The following is a 25,293-nucleotide window of genomic DNA, read 5'->3' as shown; positions in this document are numbered from 1 at the left end:
AATAGTGTCATGTAGTATGAGCTTTTGAACAGCCTCTATTACTGTCAAATTACTCAAATTGTTATTTGACAGAACAGTAGGATCAGAACGTCACTGTTGTGTTGTTTTTCGGTTCAAAAATCAAGAAAAATAAGGGACCGAGAACACGCGAACAAAGGAAATTCTTCACACAACCTATATTTGACCGAAAAAACCACTTTAGTTGGGAACAAAAATGTTTCGAAAGCCACAGAAGCCTAGTTCCGGGAAGAAAACCAATTTGTCGCAAGTGAGTCATTAAGATTTGTTTGTCCTTCAGATTAACTGTTTTATACAAGACTATTAGGTCTCATAGCAAGATAGGTTCATTGAGGGCTATAAGAGCATCTCTATTTTTAGAATATTGTTATAAATCATCTATTTCCGAGAACCGCAGGGTTTGTTAACTCGTAACAGTATGCTTTGGCACAATGAAATGGGTCCTATTACAATGCCTGTATTGTGTGTCCGTGGTGTCCATTTAATAAGTTTCTTGACTCATCGAAGACGATAACAAAGGTCTCTGAGAGGAATGTCTCATTTATTTTGATTTTAAGCTCTTTAATTTCAAGGGTAACAAAACCCTTAGTCACATGTTCTACTTTGCTAGTTATAACACACATGTACAACTTTACTAGAATACATGCATATGTTTTCTAAATAACTAAGTCATCAATAAAAAAATGCGGATCACAGATATTTAACAAAGGTTGGCAAAACTAGAAAAAAAAAACTATGGCACAAAAACACAACAAATAATTATCTGGTTACAAAAAAAAGAATCAGATTTATAACGTTAAAATTCATACATGTTATGCAGACAGACATCTATGTAAGGAATTATAATTTGCTAAACAGTGAAAATACAAAATAATATTGCTATAAAGTTTTAAAATCTTCTTCATGCAATTCTTCAGTTTGGACTACTAGACATAGACCCTATGGATGATGATGATGAGCCAATGGGTGGCTCTGATGATGACATGGACTTAGAAGCAGAGCTGGCAGCCATCAGTGGTGGAGGTGCTAGGCACCGGCCACGGAAACCGGTCTCTGTGCTAGCAGCGGACTTGGATGCCATGATTGCTGCAAGTTTGAAGGATATACCGTCAGATGATGAGGGATCTGGTCAGTAATTAATGAATATGAGTTATTTCAAAGAAATATTGTGTGTTTTATTGCTTTATTAGAGTTGTGTTGCTCATTTTATATTATGAGAATTATATTGTTTAGCCAAATTTTCAAATCTTCTTTTTTTTAATAGTCATTAAAAAGGATACAAATAAAGACTATAGCTTCACACAATTGTGCTAATACAGTTTATAAAATCTTCTTCTTCTTGGGATCTTTCTATTCTTTTAATCATTACTTTAGTACACCTTTAGAATAGAGTTGTGCATGCTCGTTCACTAAAAAGATCGCTCCCAACTAGTACAATTCACAACTGTACTAGTTCGGTCTTTTAGTACAGTAGTTTACAGTGAGAGTGAAAGTTTAGTTTTAGTTCGGTCGGATGAGTTGGATCGCTTTGCTGTCATTGTCACTGCTCGGTCCTCGCTCCCAATCTGTTTCGTTCGTGTGTAGTGTACTAAACATACTAAGAGCAGAATCATTAGGGAATAGTTCGGTCTAGTACAGTGGAGGGAATTGTGTCTTTTTGATTTTAGTACATGTACTACACAAGCCTACTTTAGAATGAGGACAACAAGCTTACATCCTTAACTCGTAATTTTTATTTTCTATGGAGACCACTTTCTTTACAATAATGTAATGCATGAGATTTTTTGTACATATTCCACATTATTGTTTGAATGTTTATTCGGCAACTCAAGCGGTCCAAATTTCAAAACAAAGCAAGTGGTTCTGGGTCTCAGGAGGAGAAATACTTATTCATTTCCAACTTTCTGCTACAACAGGCGATGACGATGACCCAGAGCTTCTCAGTGAGCTGCAAGACCTGACCTTAGACGAGGCACCTGCACCTCAAGCACCATTGCCTCGTGTCGCCAGTGCCGATAGCAGCACCATAAGTCTACTGCAGGATCGGATCACCAACTATACTGTTGCTGAGAAAAACGCCAAGGCTGCTGGTGAGAGCAGCCGCGCTAGGAGGTAATGTAGCATCGTTGGAGCATATAAGAAGATTACAGCACTTTCTCAGCCTGATTTAAGCTTAGGTATAGAAGATGAGTCAATGCCTGTCCCGCTGCCTCGCGTCGACAGCGCTGATAGCAGCACCATAAGTCTGCTGTAGGACAGGATTACTAACTATACTGTGGCTGAGAAAAATGGTAAGGCTGTTGGAGAAAGCAGCTGCGCTCGGAGGTAAGCACAAAACAAAATCACAGAACGTATTGATAACTGATGGTAAAGATGGGTTGGCGAAGTATAAAATGATCAAGGATGTAACTGAATAGCTTTTATTTAAAAAGTAAAATGGTGCCTATGGTTATCTTGAGATACAGAATCTGCAATTAAAGTGTTTTATAAATTATAGTAACTGTATGTAAGGTCAATATGGTAAAGACCGGCATATAAAATTTCTGGTCGGGGAGACTGTTATAGGGCAAGAACTCTCGTATTCGAATACGTACTTCGCTCAGATACAGCATGATACAGTCAGATAGAAGAACTTTGCGCCTTCCGCTCTACCAACCTTTCGTTTGCTTAGTTTCATTGGTCGATAAAGCGGTCGATATAAAGCATGCAGGTGATTCCCCGCAGGCGGTAAGGCGGTATAACGACTAGTGAAACTCATAATGGCATGCGTTTTAGAAATCTCCCGCACCCCGCATGCGGGCTCTATCGGCCAATGAAAACGGTTCCCCGAATGCGGGCCCTATGGCATGCGTTTTGGAAATCGCCCGCACGCGGGCCCTATCGACCAATGAAACTGAGCCATTAGTGAAGTATGTGTACAAACGCAAGAGTGAAGCGACGAAAGAGCTCGTAGATAGTTTACAATATTTCTAATACCCTCGTAATATTTCCAGATTCGGGCGAGGCCTAAAAACACTAAACGACCTCCTGAAGCAAGCGAAAGCCGGCGCCACAATAGCCAACGACGACATCCCGCCGTCCGTGGTGGTGGGCGCGGCGGCCCCGGCGGCCCCCGAGCCGGCCCCGGCGGCCCCCGAGCCGGCCCCGGCGGCCCCCGAGCCGGCCCCGGCGGTCCCGGAGCCGCTAGCGCCGCCCCGCGTGCCCGCCCGGCCCGCGCCGGCGGTGCCCGATAGTCCCAGGTGATTGTCAAAACTGAATCTGTAACATCCGGTAGGGTAGAACGGGGACAATTGAAACACGTTATTATTGAAACGAGCCAAATTTCTTTAGAACTTCAACACCTATGCATGTGACGCAGTACTCAGTCTATGCGATCGGTCATTCTTAACTCCTGGACCAATAACGCGGTAGTGTTGAGGAGCCGTTAAAAAATTTCGCGATTTAAAGTCAAGTACCTGTGCTCGCATTACTTTTTCTTTTATTTTATTTTTTACTTATGTATTTTGATTACTTGAATTCGTTTGGTGTTTTGGATGGGAATTGTGAAGTCTTTTTACTGCCATGGAGTTTTGTTTGTAAATAATATTTGACCTTGAAGTGAAACTTGCCATGTGGGGACGGTACAAACAATGCACTGTTAATTATAATAAGTGTAAGAAATGAACGCTAAATGGCGCCGTTCCGTGTCAAGTTTGCCGTCAGTTTTTGAGAAAAACACACATGTCCCCTTAGTTCACCCCCGCCCCTCTCGCCGCCGCCCCCGCTGCCGGTGTCGGAGGCCCCGGCGCCGCCGCCGCGCGCCGCCAGCCTGCGGAGCCCTACTGAGCCTCCGCCGCCGCCCGCCGACCCGGCTAAACAGGAGGGCTTACAGACTATACTTAGTAAGTCACTATTGTAGGCAGCTTGCTATAACGGTCCTTAACACCTTCGCTGCGGAAAATAGTATAACTTGTAATTAACTAATTAATCATACTTTGCATGGGGTCTTTCGACCCCCTCCCATTGAAAGTGTTAAAATCTCTTATCCTTATTTCCTAATGAATAAAATATAATGTCCGTTTTCAATAAGAAATAAATATATCACAATCTGAACCCCATTTCGAAAAAAATCACCAGTACTCCTCCAATACTCCTCACCAGGCTTACCTTAATATAAGTTTTGACTTAGGTATTGATTTTCCAAGGAAACATTCTAATATTGATTTTGTTTCAACACTTACTAATAAACTAATTTATCACAATCAAATCCCAACAGATTAAATTTCATTCAAAACTAACTTACGCTCCCACTAAATCACTCATTTAATTCCTTCACACATTGTTTAAAACCCTGATGATCAAATCCTACACTCACGATATCCAAAACCATGAAATTCACCTCAAAAAAACCTTAATCTGATCCTCATTTTTTCCTCCCACTATCACTACCCCAATTAAAACAATCACCTACTTACTAAAACAACTAATTCCCAACAGAACGCAAGGAGGAATTCAGGGCCGCGGCCCTAGCCGCCAAACACACAGACAAGCGGCTCGCATTAGAGTATCTCAAGGTCGTCAAACAGTTCGATATGGTGGCCGAGGCGTGGAAATCCGGACAAGAGATGGATCTGAACGAGTTGCCCACTCCTGAAGCTATCGCTGCGGGTTTCAAGGCCCAACAGAAGGGAGAAGACCAGACGCAAGGCGCTACAGGTACCAATAACACACCTTATTAAACCCTAGATCCTCAGTAGACCTTGGTATCTTTAAGTTAGATAATAGGGCAGCGACTCTCGGTGCTATATATTCTCGGGTTAAAAAATGTCGATAGCGCGATGTAGAATGTTCGAAATTCAAACTGAAGGTTGTGAATCAGTTTAACATTTTGACCGAAGCGTAGAAAATCTGGACAAGAGATGGATCAGAACGAGTTGCCCACTCCTGAAGCTATCGCTGCGGGTTTCATGGCCCGACAGAAAGGCGAAGACCAGACACAAGGCGCTACAGGTACCAATAACATACCTTATTAAACCCTAGATTCAGTAGACCTTGGTATCTTTAAGTTAGATAGGGCAGCGCCTCTCCGTGCTATATATTCTCGGGTTAGAAAATGTTGATAGCGCGATGTAGAACGTTCGAAATTCAAACTCAAGGTTGTGAATCAGTTCGCAATTGTGGCTGACGCGTGGAAATCTGGACAAGAGATGGATCTGAACGAGTTGCCCACTCCTGAAGCTATCGCTGCGGGTTTCCAGGCCCAACAGAAGGGAGAAAGGGAGAAGACACAAGGCGCTACAGGTACCAATAACATACCTTATTCAACCCTAGGATCCTTACAAGTAGACCTTGGGATCTGACAGTATCCTTTAGTATCTTTAAGTTAGATAGGTTTTTTTTACATGGAAATATGAGCTGGCCCTATTACTCTTTGCTCTGAGAAGTTAGATAGGACTGCGACTTTCGGTGCTATATATTCTCGGGTAAAAAAATATCGATAGCGCGATGTAGAACGTTCCAAATTCAAAACACGTGATCAAGCTCTAAATGAAACCTATTTGTTTCTTTTAGAAGCACCGCCCGAAGCACCAGCACCAGCACCTGAAGAAGCGCCCGCGCTCATCACAGCGACCACAATGGCGGAGGCCCTCAAACAGAGGCTAGCCGGATTCCAGGTATCTCGTATATACTCAAACACGCCCAACCAGGCGCGAAGTTCAAATTTTCTATTGCAGATCAACTCTTAGCGCCTACATTTTTTAAATTTGCCGCCTTTTTCTACTACCGGAGTGGAGCCTTGTGGAGAATAGGCTCTGGACAGGGACGCATCAATGATCCGGCCGGATAGTGACATACTATCCGGCCGGATACCGGATAGTAACTTTGCTTGATTTCGGAGTAAACAAATTGGATTTAAGAAACAGTCACGGTCAAAATCGTAGTCGTTTATTATTTTAAAACAATTTTAACATTCCACTCACTTGCACGCGCACTCATTTCGAACCTAGATATGAGTCCGTGCGAACGTTCACTACGAAACAGGCGAAACCTGCACAATGCGCACCTGAAAAATCGAAATGTAGGTATATAGGTAGTTCCGCCGGTCGAATATTGCGCGGCCGGATACCGAACATTCGGCCGATGGTCAGGGCGAACAACCGGTATCCGGCCAAACGACTATCCATTGCATCTCTAATAAATATTTGCCTAAACTGAAGAGTAAACATTTTTATTTTCCAATTTCAGGAGCAAGAAGCCAAAGCTAAAGAACAGGGTAATTCTTCAAAAGCGCGTCGCATGGGTCGCATAGTAAAGCAATACCAAGACGCTATTAAACTACACGCGGCAGGCAAGCCGGTGCCCGTTGACGATCTACCGCCTATTGCTGGCTACGGACCTATACCTACTGATAGTGTGAGTTTTCATATACTAGCTTTTGCCCGCGACTTCGTCTGCATGGAATTAGTAATTTGGGTACCATAATTTTTAAACAAATCTGCTTTTAAATCCATCCTTTTTTTCACCCCCAGATTGGTCCACTCTATAAATTTCTACCCCATCTTAACACCCTTAATAGATGATTTCGGGGATAAAAATTGTTCTGTATTCTTCTCCACAACTCAAACTATCCCCATACCAAGTTTCATCTAAATCGGTTCAGCGGTTATTGATTCCCCATACAAATTTCCACCCCCCTTTTCACCCCCTTGAAGGTTGAGTTCTGGGATAAAATGTATCCTGTGTCCTTCCCCGGGACCCAAACTATCTGTATACCAAGTTTCAGCTAAATAGGTTCAGCGGTTAAAGCGTGAAAAGGTAACAGACAGACAGACATACTTTAGTATGGATATTAGCCGGTGCCCGTAAACGAACTACCTACCGCCTAGCTATTGCTGGCTACAGTGGCTATGGACCTATACCTACTGATAGTGTGAGTTTTATTCTGTACTAGCTTTTGCCCGCGACTTCGTCTGCGTGGAATTAGTAATTTGGGTACCTTAATTCTTATCTGCTTTTTAATCCATCCTTTTTTCATCCCCAAATTGGTCCACACTATACATTTCCACCCCATTTATTACACCCTTAAGGGATGATTTCGGGGATAAAAGTTATTCTATATTCTTTCCCACAGCTCAAACTATCCCCATACCAAGTTTCATCTAAATCGGTTCAGCGGTTATTGATTCCCCATACAAATTTCCAACCCCCTTTTCACCCCCTTGAGGGGTGAGTTCTGGGATAAAAAGTATCCTATGTCCTTCCCCTTCCTGATGGTGTGAAGAGGGTGGTTGGCGGCAACATGCAGTGGTGACTCATGTGGCTTATGACCTCACACTATGGAGACGGAGCATACATGGTCGCGATCCTCAGCAATGAGGGACCGAGGAAGAAGAAGATGTCCTTCCCCGGGACTCAAACTATCTGTATACCAAATTTCTACTAAATCGGTTCAGCGGTTTAAGCGTGAAGAGGTGACACACAGACAGACAGACAGACTTTCGCATTTATAATATTAGTATGGATTAGTATGGATCATTCTGTGCTATTATTATTTTTCAGTCGCACTCTGCCCCCTCCCCCTCCCCGGCGGCGCCCCCCCGCCCCGCCCCCGCGCCCCCCTCGGCGTCGCGACAAGCCTCGCGCTACGACAAGCAACTGGCACTATTATTGCATAGGCAGAAGGAGTTCAGAAACGCCGCGATCGAAGCTAAGAAAGCTGGTGAGTACCTTAACACACACACACTCCATCCATCCATCCATGTATCCATGTGTCTGTAAAATTGTTTTCTATTGTCAATAAAAAATATTCTTATTCTTAAGGAAAAGGATGTTTTACTATGACAGTACCATAGTAAATTTTGTAACCATTGTAAATTCACTGCAATCTATCGACAAGTTTAAAACTAAAAACGAAGATTTATAAAAATATGTTAAAATGTATTTAAATATGGATAAATGATTTTTTTATTTGCATTAATATTTTTTATATGATTTCATACACCTAGCATTACATAGACCAGCTATACGCGTGCGCCCGTAAGGGATAGACATAGATGACGTCATAAAGGTGGGGATACCATATTGGTAAAAATTACCCCAATATTTGATATCACGTTGGGGCGATTACCCTGGAGGCAAAGTTAGCTTGTTTGACGGTATTAAAAAATTGTTAAATAAAATGTCAATGGGCCGTTCTTTTTAAGCGTATAAACAATGAAATACCTCCTATAATTCGCGCAGGTGGTACAAAACTAAACATGTTTAGTAAATAAAACGTAAAATAAAATGTATTATGGGTTTTAATTTAAAGAAATCACAAATCGCAATCACACCAATTAATGTACACCACATTTAATCTTCACAACATTTGTTTATTTATTTTTTGGAATTAGAAGTACGAAAAAACTTCGAGGTCAAAATTACCCATAAAATTATGATATTTTCATCTGGTATCCCTAACATGATTGTTATGCAGCTAAATTAAGAAGAAGTTTAAAAATGGCTGACCTCAGACTCCTACCTACCTACTTAATTTGGGCGGATAATTTTACAAATAATATTTTGTTAATTTGCGTAAATAATTGTGATATTTTTATTGTAATCGTTTGATTCTACATTGCTTTGAGTGGAAAGTTAAGAGGAAGTTGTAAAATACCGTACTTACGTGTGAAAGGTTATGATCTCATATTTTTGCTCAGAGCGGCTATTACAGCCGATTACAGAACAATTCACCAGTATTTTATCAAAGTTCAAGCATTCAAAACGCTAACCATCACTATATTTCATAAGAGAAAGCACAATTTCATACAAAACAACGATAATTAAACAAGCAACGAACAAACATGACATGTCACGTACTTATTTGTTTGCCACAACCTCGGTTGTGGCAGCGGTGGAAAAGTGAAACTATGACAAGGACAAACAATAACAGCGCTTTCTCTGCTACTCCTACTGAAAGATACATAAGACTATCCCGTTCGGTCATTTTCCCCCTCCCCTCATGACCGATCCAGTTATACTAGATTCATGTATGATTTTGACCCATGTTCTTTCACTGATATGCGTTAAAGTTATAAATAACAAACGAAACCGTCAACGCCCTCTATACGAGAGTAGGCCAAAACTAGTGGCGCCATCTGATCGAGAATCAAATTTTCGTGATTTTCGAGGCACGTTTTTTCGAGTTATATATCTATCTTTGATTTTAGTAATTAATTACACTATTAAAATTTTATAGGCAACATTGAACAAGCAAAAGAATACTTACGGGCATCTAAAGGCTTCGACGCCGTGATAGACGCGGCGAAAGGCGGACTTGTCGTCGATTTGAAATCTCTCCCACTGCCTCCTACGGCCAAGAAACAGCTTGAGCATACGTGAGTAACCTATATCGTAGTGTTTATAGGTATGAATGAGTGTGTCAAATCCGTCTAAGCTAACTTTATTAAAGCTTGACCAGTAATATATGATCATTGTCAAGGGGGCGCTGTTCATTCTCATGGATAGGGTGACAGTTCATATAGTATGAAAAAATTACTTCCAGTGAAATTCCGCAACATGGCGTTGGCGCGTGATCATTGTGCCATTTTCAACCAAAAGGGTACTTATTGTCGCTTGTCAGTAAGGCGCTATTTCCATATAGCTTCAATTAGAAATCAACCTTAGCGATATTGTGGTACCGTTTGGTTGAAAACGTCACAATATATTCCTGGTCAGGCTTTAAGATAAATTTGATCGTATTAATAAATCCGTTTAAATTGTTTGATTTCATGAATAACTATCGCGGTGACCCTAGACAATACTAATGAACACCCTCCAAATATTTTTTATTAAAAAAAAACCTTCACAAAACAATTTGAAATGCCATTTAAATTATTTACAACCATAGTGCATTACATAAAATAATACAATAGGGAAATTACGCGACACTCTGCGTAGGGGGCGCCACTACCACAATCTGAGGGTCTATCGCGAAACAAGGAAATCGAAATTTCGTTATCTAACATTTCTGTCACTCTTGCATATTGGAGCGATAAAGAGGCAGATAAATTTCGGATTCGCGTTTCCCGGTAGGTCCTCTGTAAAAAAACCGGCTTGCATCAATGTCATATTTTATTATCTCTGAAAACTTGTCAAAAACCTGTTAAAGGTACAGTATGTATAAGGTACTCTATGGTTTACTAAAAAGGCTTGTGCTGCACTCTGGTGACAGAACATTGCAGTAATATACCCTATTTGATTTGCACAAAATGCCTCTAGGCATTATTTCCGCCTTTTGTTCGATAATGTTTTCTGTAATAAAGATTAAATTAACAATTTATCCCCAGTTTCGACGTAGTAACAGCGGAAGACTGCACACCGCCCGACGACGAGCCAATCACCGGCTCAGACGACAACATCTTAACCAGGCTACACCAACAGCTAACCAGCCAGTTAAAGCTGTGCCAGGCTAATCGCGACCACAATAGGGCCATGGGGAATATAGCAGAGATGAATAGGTTCGAGAATCTTGCCGTTAGAGTGAAACAGGATTTAGATGTCGTTGTTGTTGCTAAAAGGTAAGGGAAAATCGACTTTATTCCTTTGTAATACAATCGAGATCCTGAAATCTGGTATAAAATGGAATGTTCTCATATGACTATACAACTAACTAGTAACCCGACGGCCAAAGTACAAAAAGTACAGAAATAAATTTAAAAACCGAAATGCGAAGAAAGAGTGACCAAGGCCACGGTACTAAATAATAGTACTTAGTACAGAAGGTTCACTCTGTAAGAAAACGCGTCAATTACGACAGATATGACCGCTAGGTGGCACAAGCGCGAGCAGGCGTCCGTTCCGTAGCGGTGCGCGGCAACTACTACGGCTAGACACCAAAATTGGTGTGGGCCGCATGTACTTGTACCGACGCGACGAAATCGCGGAGTGAGCCACGCCTGCCAATGCCAAGGCCTCCAGTGCCCAGGGCTGGAATCGAACCAGCGCCTTCTGCTACCGCGGCAGGTGCCTCAGCCCCTTGGCCACCCGGGCCACGGCGGCATGGGATATAGTTAGAGATGCACCGGATATTCGGTTACTATCCGGCCCTTATTTTAATATACGGCCGGATAACGGATAGTAACTTTGCTTGATTTTGGGGTAAACAAATTGAATCTAAAAAACAGTCGCGGTCATAATCGAAGTCGTTGATTATAATTTAAAAATGTAATGACATGATTAAACTCGTTTCGAACCTAGAAATGAGTCCGCGCGAACGTTCACTACGAACAGGTCAAAACCTGCACGACGGGCACCTGCAATACTTAATGTTCCGCCAGCCAAATTTCGTCGGCCGGTTACCGGATATTCGGCCGACGGCCAGGCCGAATATCCGATATCCGGTAAAACAACTATCCGTTGCATCTCTAAATATGATTTAATTTGTTCTAATAGTAGAAATAAATTTATTTTTATATTTTTTCAGTTTAAACCAAAACCCACCGAAATTCCACTACGAGTCGCGACAGTTCGCCGTGGTGCAATGCAATACGGACCTTAACGAGAACGACTTAGAGCTCACAATAGTCCGCGGGATCGCGTACAACGTGCCCAACCCTAAGGAAGTCGACACTTACGTCAAATTCGAATTTCCTTATCCACAAGTGAGTTGTTTTTCTATTATACAGGGTGAATGTTTTAAATGGGGAGTGAGAATTCCGTGCTTGCCTAATTTTTTTATAGGGAATATTACGCGAAACTCCGCGCAGGGGGCGCCACTACCACAATCTGAGGGTCTATCGCGAAACAAGAAAATCGAACTTTCGTTATCATAACATCTCTGTCACTCTAGCATATTCGAGCGACAAAGAGGCAGATAGCGAAATTCCGGCTTCGCGTTTCCCGGTAGATCCGCTGCAAACAAACCGCCTTGGTGCATCAATGTCATATATTTTATTATCTCTGAAAACTTGTCAAAAACTGTAAAAGGCACAGTATGTATAAGTTGCTCTATGGTTTACTAAACGGGCTACTGCTGCACTCTGGTGGCAGAACATTGTAGCAAAGATAGATATAACTCCGTAATAGATCGATACAGTCTAAGGAAAAAACGTGCCTCGAAAATCACGAAAATTTGATTCTCGTTCAGAGGGCGCTACTAGCTTTGGCCTTCTGTCGTATAGATGGCGTTGACGGTTTCGTTTGTTATTTAACAATTTTAACGCATATCAGTGAAAGAACATGGGTCAAAATCATAAAAATAATTTATGCATATAAAAAAAATCATTTATGCTAGTACCATAGAGTTACTTATACTAGAGCGGTACTGTCATAGTAAATTTTGTAACCCCAGTAAATTCACTGCCATCTGTCGACACACTTTAAAACTAAAAATGAAGATTTATAAAATTTACTATGACAGTACCGCTCTAGTATAAGTTACTCTATGCTAGTACCATAGAGTTACTTATACTAGAGCGGTACTGTCATAGTAAATTTTGTAACCCCAGTAAATTCACTGCCATCTGTCGACACACTTTAAAACTAAAAATGAAGATTTATAAAAATACGATAAAATGTATTTAAATATGGATAAAGGTTTTTTTTTATTTGCATTAATTATTTTTATGATTTTGACCCATGTTCTTTCACTGATATGCGTTAAAATTGTTAAATAACAAACGAAACCGTCAACGCCATCTATACGACAGTCGGCCAAAGCTAGTAGCGCCCTCTGAACGAGAATAAAATTTTCTTGATTTTCGAGGCACGTTTTTTCCTTAGACTGTATCCATCTATTACGGAGTTATATCTATCTTTGGTACTAGTGTGGAGGGCCCTTATGGTCAGAATCAGAAAGTCAAATTGGATCACCACATTTCAGGACGCGCCAGTAGTAGACCGCACGTCACAAGTGAAAGACACCAACAACCCTGAGTACGGGGCGGTGTTCCCTCTCGCCATACACAGGGCGGCCCGACCTTGTCTCCGGGTCTTCAAGAGGCATGGCATCAAGTTCGAGGTCTATTCCAAGGGGTGAGTGGTCATTAAAGTAAATTTACGGTTTCATTCACATTTTTAGTCACTCGCGCGACATGTTTCACGAGCATGTTGCATGAGCAGCGGTCACGATGAGATAACCGGTTCGGGGTTTTGTGTTGTGGGTGAGTTATCTATAATAGACCGAACGTGTTCTTTGCCTCCGGGTCTTTAAGAGGCATGTCATCAAGTTCGAGGTCTATTCCAAGGGGTGAGTTATCTATAATAAATACACCAACGACCCGGAATACAGTGGTGTTGCCTCTGGTCATACACCGGGCAACGCGACTTAGAATATAATTAATTGATTGCCATCACTAGTTTTAAGATTTAATTTAAACTATCGTGAGACATACTAACTTAGCGGTTTCACTCACATATTTAGTCACTCGCGCGACATTTTTCGGAAAGCCTAGGTAGTGGAGATTTTCACTAACAGTGCCTGAGTGAGTAATAGTCACGACGGGCGCGCGTCACGTACTGCGTGAGTGACTAAAAATACGTGAGTGAAATCGCTAAGTTAGCTAAGTTTTAAGATTTATTTATGCGCCGCGCCTAGCACCATTAAGTGTATTGTATGCCTGTTCTTTTCACGTTTTGCACAATTTAATTTGTACGTCACATAACACTGGTTATGGCACTGTACTAACACAACTATTGATGTTTCCATATGTTTCGTAAAAGTTACAAATCTTACATACAAAGTTTCAAGTAACATCACAGAATAAATAATAGTACTACCGTATAGAAAGGAAATTTCCTACAAAGACGAAGTTTGACAGCGGTTCAGGGTCGATGCATGCTATTCCTTTCTTATATATCGCACTATCCATTTCGGCTATTTAGGGTTGTCAAAATTCAAGTCATTATCCTTATCTGTGGTCGTGCACACAAAGGGACGTCAATTTGTGCCAACCCTAATAATTGCTCGGAGCAATGCTGAGCCGAACGGAGCAAGGGGGGCGTTGACGGTTTCGTTTGTTATTTAACAATTTTAACGAATCTCAGTGAAAGAACATGGGTCAAAATCATAAAAATAATTAATGCAAATAATATAAAACATATATACATATTTAAATACATTTTATCGCATTATTATAAATCTTCATTTTTAGTTTTAAAGTGTGTCGATAGATGGCAGTGAATTTACTGTGGTTACAAAATTTACTATGACTGTACCGCTCTATAATATTATATCCTCTTTGCTTCAAGCAATGAATCAGGCTGTAGCTTGTGACTTCAAAACTCCTTTATTCTAATAGATGTCGCTAGTGATTACCTAAAATCAGCTTCGTGCAGCAAAATAAAAGCATTTTTTGTAATCTTGCCTGTAGTTTGCGCCTTCGATTGTTCTCAATTCTCCTACTAGATGTCGCTAGTGGTTGTCTCAAGTCGGCTTCATCCAACAAAATGAGACCAAATGTGGTAATTTCTATAAAAAGGGACCTTATTGTCGATGGCGCTTGCGCCATTATAAACGATGCTCCGATATAAATACAATGCCGCGCGACGCTGTGCGGCGTGAGCGACATCGACAATAAGGTCCCTTTTCATAGAAAATGCCCTAAATGATTTGTAACTTATACGAAATGCAGTCAGGGCTAAGTTTGGGCAGTTGGTAAAGGGCGCGCCGCAGCTGCGTGGGGTGCGGCGCTCACGACCTTCTGTGTTGCAGCGGCTGGTTCTCCAGGGACTCGCCCGTGGGCTCGTGCACGGTCAAGCTGGCGCCGTTGGAGACGCAAGTTACAATACATGAGGCGTTTCCGGTGAGTAATACCAAAGATAGATATAACTCCGTAATAGATGGATACAGTCTAAGGAAAAAACGTGCCTCGAAAATCAAGAAAATTTGATTGTCGTTCAGAGGGCGCTACTAGCTTTGGCCAACTGTCGTATAGATGGCGTTGACGGTTACGTTTGTTATTTAACAATTTTAACGCATATCAGTGAAAGAACATGGGTCAAAATCATATAAATAATTAATGCAAATAAAAAAAATCATTTATCCATATCTAAATACATTTTATCGTATTTTTAAAAATATTTATTTTTAGTTTTAAAGTGTGTCGACAGATGGCAGTGAATTTACTGGAGTTACAAAATTTACTATGACAGTACCGCTCTAGTATAAGTTACTCTATGGTAATACTCAATAGTACATTATTGTCGAGGCTCGGAAGTAAGCTACTTGCTTCCTGAGGATTCATTTTAAACGGACTAACTTGGGAGTTCGTTTAATTGAATCCGAAGCCAGCGAGTAGCCTTCCATCCGAGTCATATACACGGTGGCTAAAAAATAAGTGCGTTCTCGTTGCCAGGGAGGTTTTGGAATTATACCGAACAACTTTTACTATGGGAGCAACCCCAAAATCGCGAAAAAAATTTGGCTTTTTCATATATTTTATCTGGTCCATTTTCTATGGGAGGGTAAAAAAAAATCCCCGATTTCGTGGTTGGTCCCATAATAAAAGTTTGAATGCACTTAATTTTTAGCCACCCTGTATACATATAGTGCTTTTCTTATTTGAATTATAGTGCTTTTATAAAAAATAAAAGCTAAGTCGGTTTTGCGGTCCATTTTTTAAGAAAATTTAATTAACTGTTCATGTCTGGATATGGATAAGCAACTACTAACAATTATCTAATTTTAATGTACTAACGAACAACTTGATTCCTGATCCACTGTGAAACCTTTTCAATTTACTGCGTCATTAATTGATTTAAAATAATATCTATGTAAAACCCTTTTTATGTGCAAATAAATGATTATGATTATGATTATTATGATTAAAAAGTAAAATTATTATGACACTTCCTGTGGAAACATCACACCATGGTTCGCACATCAGTTTGTTCGATTTTACATATATTATTATATAATATACTTACGCAGAAACAAAAATTTAATCATAAATACTAATGTTTTATACGCAGCTGACTAGATGGCGCTAGTAGTATCGTATTTTTATACACATTTGTGTGATTATTTTTACTGGATGTTAGATCGGAACTGAAAATATTAACTCGATTTTGGAGTAAAATTTATTTATAATATAAATGAGGTTATTTAAATTTATTATGTAATTTATGTAGAAACAAAGATAGATATATTTGGTAGAAAGAACGAGGGCGTGCGTTAGAAAAAGGATGGGACATATAGTACTACTAGCATCATCTAGCGAGCTGCGTACAGAACATTAATATTAAATACAAAAATAAATTTTAATACTTTAAATATACTGCATGTTTAACACCAAAAGCCATATTTATTAAGTAAAGACATATAAATAATAACTAAGTCTGCCGTCGCGGCTGGCGAAACCGTAGGTTAGGGGACAAATATAATGTGTTTATATGTGTCTGTTATTTTATATTTTACTTTCATATCCATATTATAACATCACCAAGCTAGAAGTCCTAAAATAAATAACTAGCACGGCGGTACTCGCAACAATGTAAATAATATAAGACGAATTACATATTGCGCCACTACTACTAGCGCCATCTATTAACTGTATACTAATAAAAGATATGTTAAGTAATTATGTATTTTATGTGTATTATTTTGTCAATATGTGGCAATTTAAAAGGAAAATGAAAATAAAATAGAACTAAAATAATTATGGTTACCTATTTTTATGCATACATTAGAAAATACTTTTTATTCCAAAATATATATATTTATAAATTGGACTTCACTTAAATATAGTCAAGAGTCAAGAGTCAAAATATCCTTTACTCAAATAGGCCTAGCAACAAGCACTTAAATTGTCAAGTTTTACAAATATTTTTTTATTTATTGACGCAGCTATTATTGTTCTTAATATATATTTATATATCTATCTATATATATTTAAAGATGTATTTTTCTTATAAACTTCGTTTGTTTCGAAATAAAACTACGTTTAAACAGTGATGACTTGATGAGTATTTTAATTACAAATACTAGTTAATTTTGTTTAGTATGTAGTTGTACTTTTATTAAGATTGACCTCTCTAGACCATGTATATTCATTTTTGAGTAAATTTTTGTTATATTTCTAATACTACCTTTTTTCCGTAGCTCATGGACGGCCGGCGGCCAGCAGGCGGTTCCCTAGAAATCAAATTGCGCGTGCGAACTCCACTCCAGCAACAACAGATAGAAAGCACCACGCACCGCTGGCTCGTTATAGATAGTTAAGAAATTTAATGCTTCAACCCCACACTGATACATTCACATAATAATTATGTGACATGACTCACATGACATACATATTATGTACGATTCCCTCCGACCGGCTAGAGTCGGAATGTGCCTATACATTATCAAAGACAGATATAACTCCGTAATAGATGGATACAGTCTAAAGAAAAAACGTGCCTCGAAAATCAAGAAAATTTGATTCTCGATCAGATGGCGCCACTACCTTTGCCCTACTCTCGTATAGATGACGATGACGGTTTCGTTTGTTATTTAACAATTTTAACGCATATCAGTGAAAGAACATGGCTCAAAAACGTCAAAAATCATCAATACATTTTTTGATATTTTTAGTTTTAATCGTGTGTCGATAGATGGCAGTGAATTTACTGTAGCTACAAAATTTACTATGACAGTACCGCTCTATCCTATTATATCCTCTTTGACATTATATATGGAAGAAGCGATGGCGTCCGTCCGGAGCCGTCCGCGTCCGCGAGCAGCCGACCGCGGCCGTACAAATGTGAAATGCGCGCTGTCTCCGCCCGTTCGGTGGGAATCATATTTTATGCGTGCGTAGACTTCGCCTATGCTATATTAACATCATTGCATTTGTCTTTGCAAGTATTGATGTCTGGACGACTAAAGGATGTATATGTATTTATATAAGAATTGGAGGTTTATGGTCACATTTCAACCCTATGAGGAGTTAGCTTGGTCAGACTAGGCATGAAAAGAAGGGCCTGAAATTCTTTGATAGAGAAATATAGTCTTATTGCGATTCCTATAAGAGGAAAGAGAAAATAGTGCCATGCTTTGTCTTTACCACCGACCGGGTGGCATCATAGGTAGGAGGCGAAATACCGAAATTTATAAGAGTGAAAGAGAAAAAATCCTATGCTGCACAATTTTATATGAATATTCTTTCTTTTACCCCCGGTCGCTCGGTGGCGTGTCTATAACTACTTGTATATACTATGTCTATGCATGAAAATGAAAACGTAGCGCCATCTAGTGAAATCTTTAAGAAGGTTAAAATAAATGGCACTGTACTTTTATTTCTAAGGCTAATACGCCTTTTATTATAGTTTTGTGCCTGTGACAAGGGTTTAAAACCCAATTTTTGAAATGATACTCTTCGTTGACAGTTGCCATACGCACATAACGACTGGTAAGCGTTATCAGCAACGATAATAAAACTTAAACTAAACTTTTAAAGGTATTTGTTCTAATGCTATTTAGTTTTAACTTAGGTTTTGCACCTCTTAATTGGTTAATTTGTGTGTCATTTCTCCACTACCTAAAGGTTGTCTGGAAGAGATCGCTCTATAGCGATAAGGCCGCTATTGTTTACCTCTGTCTTCATGTATTATTTGTGTTTTCATGTACATTTATTCTGAGGTTGTGCAATAAAGAGGATTTGTATTGTATTGTATTGTAAGACAGCGTTCTATAGAGATTGTCGGTCTACTCTATTCACTTGCCTCGGTTAAGAAATAATAATTAGTGTTAAAGTTAAAAATAACCGTGAAAAAATGGTTAGTTTGTAAATTTTTTGATACGAACAGATAATTTACAATTTTTTTTTACAAATTACAAATAATCACAATTTTTTTGCAGTGGCGCTAGTGAGCACTTTGATGGGCTCTTAAAATGTTTGGTTCGTGATTATTTTGTATTTTATTCAGGCCAGTGTGATTCGTAATTTTTTTTATATTATTTTAGTTATAATTATTTGTTAGATCTGTTTATCAATGCAAATGTAGCACGCTTAATATATACTTACATCTGTCATTATAGTGAGATAAAAAATATACATAAATATAACTGAGTCATATAGCAAAGATAGATATAACTCCGTAATAGATGGATACAGTCTAAGGAAAAAACGTGCCTCCAAAAGCAAGAAAATTTGATTCTCGCTCAGAGGGCGCTACTAGTTTTGGCTTACAGTCGTATAGATGGCGTTGACGGTTTCGTTTGTTATTTAACAATTTTAACGAATATCAGTGAAAGAACATGGGTCAAAATCATAAAAATAATTAATGCAAATAAAAAAATCATTTATCTATATTTAAATACATTCTATCGTATTTTTATAAATCTTCATTTTTAGTTTTAAAGATGGCACTGAATTTACTGGGGTTACAAAATTTACTATGACAGTACCGCTCTAGTATAAGTTACTCTATGCATATAGTGAGTGTCAAATATAGTCACAAAAATCGCAGCATCGTCAATTTAAAGAAACAGCTTATCCGAGTAGGTACCCTAGAAACCTAATATTTTTCTAGGATTTTACAAAATGTGCCATTCACAATCAAAAGGGTACTTATTGTCGGTTGTCTATTAGGCGCTATTGCCATATAGCTTCCGTTTGAAATCAACCTTATTGACAAGCGACAATGTGGTACCTTTTGGTTAAAATGTCACAAATATGCGTGAAATTCTAGTAAATATTATACTTCGTTTTTTAGCATTAGAAAAAGGTGAACAATCTCTTGACGTGTATTTTTAATAAAAAACACTTGAAAAATAAGTTACAATAGGTCTTTGGGTATATCTATGTCTGTAATTAGTTTATATAGCTTCAGGAACCATAGTTGAAATAATACAGCGAATTTAAGTTTTTCATATAAAACTTGTTTTTGCTCTATGTCGTTTGTTTTATAAACTGGAGCTATATAAACTAATTACAGACCTAGATATACCTCATGTCATTGTATGTGCAAAGTTTCATTACAATCCAACACGTAGTTTTAAAATGAAAACGAAACACCGTTTGTATGGGAAGGTGAAATTCGGCCGAGCTTCCTGCGGACTCTTAATGAGAATCGTTTTACAAGTGCCTCTATTTGCACCTCATGTAATTATTGTAAGATAATGTAAATGGGAAAATATTATTGTATTAAAAATGCATACCTTAATGAATTTGAATTTTGTTTTATTAACTTTTTACATACGAAAAGGAGATGGCGGGACGACTTGGACACATTCTATCCCCAAATGGTGGGAAAATGCCGATGACAGGGTCGAGTGTAGAAAACGAGGGGGAGGCCTTTGCCCAGCAGTGGGACACCAAAATAGGCTAATAAAAAAAACCTTTTCATATACATATGTGTGTGTTGGTCAAAAATCGTGGGTTCAAACCTCGATTGTGCTGTATAGAGCAAATAATACACGAAAAAAAGATAACTAAAAATTCGGTCAGGATCTTAATGTCATTGCGTCTCACTCTCTCACTAAGCAAAATGTGAGACGCTATACACATATTGGTCAGGTGGAATACCACCCATACATAGACAAGAGGTTAATTTACAGATGTACGTATAAGTTAATATCTTAAAAACTACACATATTTATTCTCGTCTCACATGACTAATATGCATAATGAATGAAAGATAAAACATCGATAAAGTAAACATAAGTTTTGTTTATCATATAAATCAATCCTTGAACCTTGGTCCAAAAACAAGCGAACGAAAAATTTATAATGAACACCTAAAAATATCGCATACATAAAATTAATATACGCAAGCTTCCTACGAGTATTAAAAACCAGTGTCAAAGTCAAGGGTAACTAGAATCTACTTCGAATCCAGTTATAACTGGTTTCCTAAATCGTATTTACAATCATATTTCGACCAAATTACTAAGACCGTTAGATTGACCTTAGATCAAATATTTTCTTAGGCGAGTGAAACCCACGTTAGACCAACTCATTACTGGTTGAGTTTACGTTATTCAATTGTTTGCTATTGAATTTGAAATTCACACCAAATTTTAATCCAAGCAAATATGAACTCTAACAATTAAAACTAAAGTATATTTTCATTTAAATAAATATTCGGAAGCCAAGCCAGGTGGTTGATAAAAATTAAGTCTTATTACTTTAAGTTAGGATTGATATTAAAATAAAGGTATTTTTTTGCTTGTAGCAGTTTTATCCAGTTCCGATCGTGGATGCGTGGTAACGTGATTAGGAAATGAGATGCTAAGTATCTATACAAGTAGATAGACTTATATATTAACTGGCAGTAAATAAACCGAGTATATACTTGAAGGATACGGTAGTGTCAGCCTAATCCATTTTTAGCGGAAAGTAGGTATCTTTCCACAGCAGGAGGCAAATTTTATTCAGATTCGTAAAATATAATATTGATTTGATATAAATTGAATTTAATGTTGGCTTGGCAGTACTTGCACAAATACCTATTTCTTTTCTGCATTTAATGCATCCATTTCTCTTGGTAAAATACATATGAGACGGAGAATCACTTTCACCAACCTTCGGTTCCACTTCGGTTCGGTTATGAATAGAATTGAATGACCATTTACCTATACGTCGTTTTGATGTTAGTGTACAGTGAGGTTCGAATTGACCTGCAATTCGATTTTGAGGATGTGCTAAATTAATGGTGAGTGCATTGGTTAACAAATTAATTAATAATAAACGCCAAAATGCATGGAAATGTATAAAACTAAACACACAAATTGCACACAAAAAAAAGCAAAAAAGAAGTGGCCCATGAGGGGATCGAACCCGCGACCTTCGCGTTATTAGCACGACGCTCTAACCAACTGAGCTAATGGGCCGTTGTGAAGCGTGGTGAAAATACGGATCATGTCTGTTTACGTTACTAATAACGTATTGTGGGTGTGTCCTCATTTTGCTATGAGTGCTATGACCAAACGTAATACCTAACCTAGAGCGGTACTGTCATAGTAAATTTTGTAACCCCAGTAAATTCACTGCCATCTGTCGACACACTTTAAAACTAAAAATAAATATTTATAAAAATACGATAAAATGTATTTAAATATGGATAAATGATTTTTTTATTTGCATTAATTATTTTTATATGATTTTGACCCATGTTTTTTCACTGGTATAACTTAAAATTATAAATAACAAACGAAACAGTCAACGCCCTCTATACGAGTGTAGGCCAAAACTAGTGGCGCCATCTGATCGAGAATCAAATTTTCGTGATTTTCGAGGCACGTTTTTTTCCTTAGACTGTATCCATCTGGTAATACAAATAATATTATGTTAATTTTGTATTAAGCAGAAACGTCTGCGTAAATTTATTTCTAAGCTTAATAATATTATGATTACTGTTCTTTGAAACTCGCGTTTGTGCGTATTGTACGTTTATTTTTGTGATGTTTGAAAACTGGAAAACACGATACTACAAACGCCATCTTGTGTGTTACCGACAAAGAGTAAATTCATATAAATTTTAGTACGTAAAATGAACTTTAGCATCGTAACTATGCGTAAAACTGTAATTGTAAAATATTTGCAGAACTACAGCATACAGTATTTGCATTTATACAGTCAAAAATGTTATTAAATTTAAATCGTTTTTACAAATTGACCCATCCTACTAGCGCCATCTATTGGCTCAAATTTTAACTAAGCGCATGTTGAAACACTTGAAACGCAAGAAGAGCGTAATTTAAGGTTTAAAAATTCAGTAATTGGTAAAACCAAGTAAAACTAAAATCACCTTTTCCTCTAAAACGTAGTCTCGCCTTGTTAGTTGTTTTAGTATAACTTTTCATGTAGTTCCTTGTCTATTTTCATTATAGTGACGTCATTCGGCCTAGGCCATATATCTTGCCGGGGGCTAATTAGGTGAAAGCCTTCAATAAATCATGACAATGCCTCACTTACACTGATTGCCTATTGACTGGCTATTAGAGGGGTAATTTTACAAGCTATTTCTTATTGTATCTTATGTACAGGGTGGTACAGGTTACTATATTATTTAACCCTCAGCCGAGTTATATGAGACGACCGGTCTGGCCTAGTGGGTACCCTGCCTGCGAAGCCGTTGGTCCTGGGTTCGAATCTTCGAATCCCGGTAAGGGCATTTATTTGTGTGAGGAGCACAGATATTTTGTTCCTGAGTCATGGGTGTTTTCTATGTATTTAAGTATTTATATATTATATATAGGGTGGGCCAGTGATAAATTCTCTTTTAGTCTCGAAGTCTTTCGTTAAAATGCATTTATTATTGGCCCACCCTATATATCGTTGTCTGATTACCCATAACACAAGCCTCGTTGGGCTTACCGTAGGACTTAGTCAATCTGTGTAAGAATGTCCTATAATATATATATGTAAATATATATATGTAAGGTCCGACTGATCAAGTTTTATTATGGAACCCACTTGGCAACGACAAACAATTGGGTGTTTCGCATGTTCAAATAAGTAATTTAATTTCCTACCCCTTTTGTACTTTGTCATAGTGACAATAGTATGAGGTCTCTAGCGACTTCGTATTGATTGTCACTGTAACAACGTACAAAATGGGTCGGAATAGTAGATTGTTAACCAAGGGATAAAAGGTACCCACTTCCGTCGAGGTAGTTTAGCCAATAGTCCATCCATTTAAAACCAAAATTTGAATTGCTTATCGTAAAAAAGGAGAAAAAAAGTAATTAGAAAGTACAATGCTCTAGAGCAGAAACGTATTATTTTCTGCACAGTTTAGAATAACTATCCACTTGCATGAGAAATGAAAATTAAATTATTTTACTGTACTTGTAGTTACATTGACAGTAAATATTTTTGTTTTTTTCTAAAACAGATGTTGGATGTTGACATTTTTTATAGGACAGCCATTCTTTCGCCGCCTTGATCCCATAGTAAAACATTGTTCAGTAGGTATATGACCATACAATATTCCCCTCGTACAATACTTAGTACGTGGCGCTATTTAGGTGTGTATTAGGTAGGGTTGCCAGATGGTCAGGATTTGGCGGGATTTTTAGTATTGTGAAAATTGTCCCGAAAAACAGCTTCACGTTATAAAACAATAATTTCAAGTTCCGAACTTCCGAACTGTCGTCGAGCGAGCGAGCTACCCGCCTCCTAGATGCCGATTGTCATAATTTAATTAAACACGTTCTTAACTGATCCAATCAAATGTTCACGCACCCTATATATTCCGTACATAAATTAGCTAGTTCCAAAAAACTTTGTTACAAGCCGCGACCTTTGGATTCAAAATTTCCCCTCACACACCTTCTTTATTTTTGGTCATGTAAAATTAACCACATTATATTTGAACCATGAGTATACAAACAGAAGGTATTTGAGCATAACTCACGCACGGGAATAGCACCTTCAGCCTGCGTTTCCACCAGAGATGTTCAAGGATACGTTAGCGAGGGATGTGTTTTTTAAGAACCAATGTCCACCAGGTGCACCTGCTCGAGCGAGGATAGGTAAATGAAGTGAATCTATTGGTTCTTAACATCCCACATCTCTGGTGAGTTGAAATGCAGCCTTACAAGAGGGCCGGGTGCACCCCGTGCACCGAGGCACGTGCCCCCACGTTATTTGCACCCTCGTGACGTCACGCGCGCGGTCGCGCGTCCACAGTTCCAGAATGCTCCATGGTGTGACGTACGCAGGTTTTCCATAGACAGCCAGAAGAGTAATCTTGTTACAATTCTCGACTAATCTACAAGAAATATTCTGCTATTATTATTCTATATGAATAAAGGCTGACGAGGTATGTAGTAATTGTAAACCACTTTCGTTTATTTGTTTGTCTCTTTAACGCGCGAATGGGGGGGAGGGGGTAGTAGGTACGCCAGGTATGCGACGCTGAGCCATTGGCCAACACCCCAAGTCCATCATACGCGTCCCAGTCGTCCCCCCTGGGCAATGCTAGTGGTTAGTACGGGCGTCGCCATGTTTACCAACATACCCCGGACCACTAGTAGCAGAGTATGAGGGCCTCGCCTGGTGTGGGCCACGCCAAGAGATGTGGCATCCCCACCCGCCAGGTGTTCCTTCCTTACCCTAGAATTCCCGTCTTTAACCTCTCGAACGCCGGAACGTGGAACCGCGCAGTGGGTATTGAAATTCTAATTAGTTGATAATTAGAGTTCAATGCCTGCTAGTGGGTCCGCGTTCCGGCTTTCGAGAGGTTAATCCCATGTTCCAAACTATCATTTCCTGTCTTAGCCTCTCGAACGCCGGAGCGTGGACCCGCGCAGTAGGTATTGAATTCTAATTAATTAACAATTGGAGTTCAGTGCCTGCTAGCTTGGGTCCGCGTTCCGGCTTTCAA

The 25,293-nt window shown here is 38.8% G+C and overlaps 1 protein-coding gene and 1 non-coding gene across 3 annotated transcripts; one reads left to right on the top strand and one right to left on the bottom strand.

The window, feature by feature from the left end:
* The first annotated feature begins 71 nt into the window (after positions 1–71).
* Positions 72–20,128, top strand: LOC134740458 (coiled-coil and C2 domain-containing protein 1-like). 2 transcript variants are annotated; one of them, XM_063672901.1, is made up of 15 exons: positions 72–268; positions 936–1,146; positions 1,935–2,130; positions 3,012–3,257; positions 3,751–3,899; positions 4,495–4,713; positions 5,569–5,672; positions 6,244–6,411; positions 7,558–7,717; positions 9,236–9,374; positions 10,326–10,556; positions 11,462–11,639; positions 12,860–13,011; positions 14,690–14,780; positions 17,078–20,128. In XM_063672901.1, the coding sequence occupies exons 1-15, from the start codon at positions 215–217 to the stop codon at positions 17,195–17,197; spliced, it is 2,418 nt and encodes an 805-aa protein (XP_063528971.1). In that variant the 5' UTR covers positions 72–214; the 3' UTR covers positions 17,198–20,128. The 2 variants fall into 2 exon arrangements, with proteins under 2 accessions (XP_063528971.1, XP_063528970.1); XM_063672900.1 differs by having other exon boundaries at positions 14,651–14,780.
* A 1,591-nt stretch (positions 20,129–21,719) lies between these two features.
* Positions 21,720–21,793, bottom strand: Trnai-aau (transfer RNA isoleucine (anticodon AAU)). Its single transcript has one exon. It is a non-coding gene; the product is annotated as a tRNA-Ile (tRNA).
* Positions 21,794–25,293: the final 3,500 nt, after the last annotated feature.

The sequence above is a fragment of the Cydia strobilella genome, chromosome 4 (assembly GCF_947568885.1).
Source record: "Cydia strobilella chromosome 4, ilCydStro3.1, whole genome shotgun sequence".
NCBI classification, from domain to species: Eukaryota; Metazoa; Arthropoda; class Insecta; order Lepidoptera; family Tortricidae; genus Cydia; species Cydia strobilella.
The sequence above is the reverse complement of the archived record's forward strand: the minus strand, read 5'-3'. Positions and strand labels throughout refer to the sequence as shown.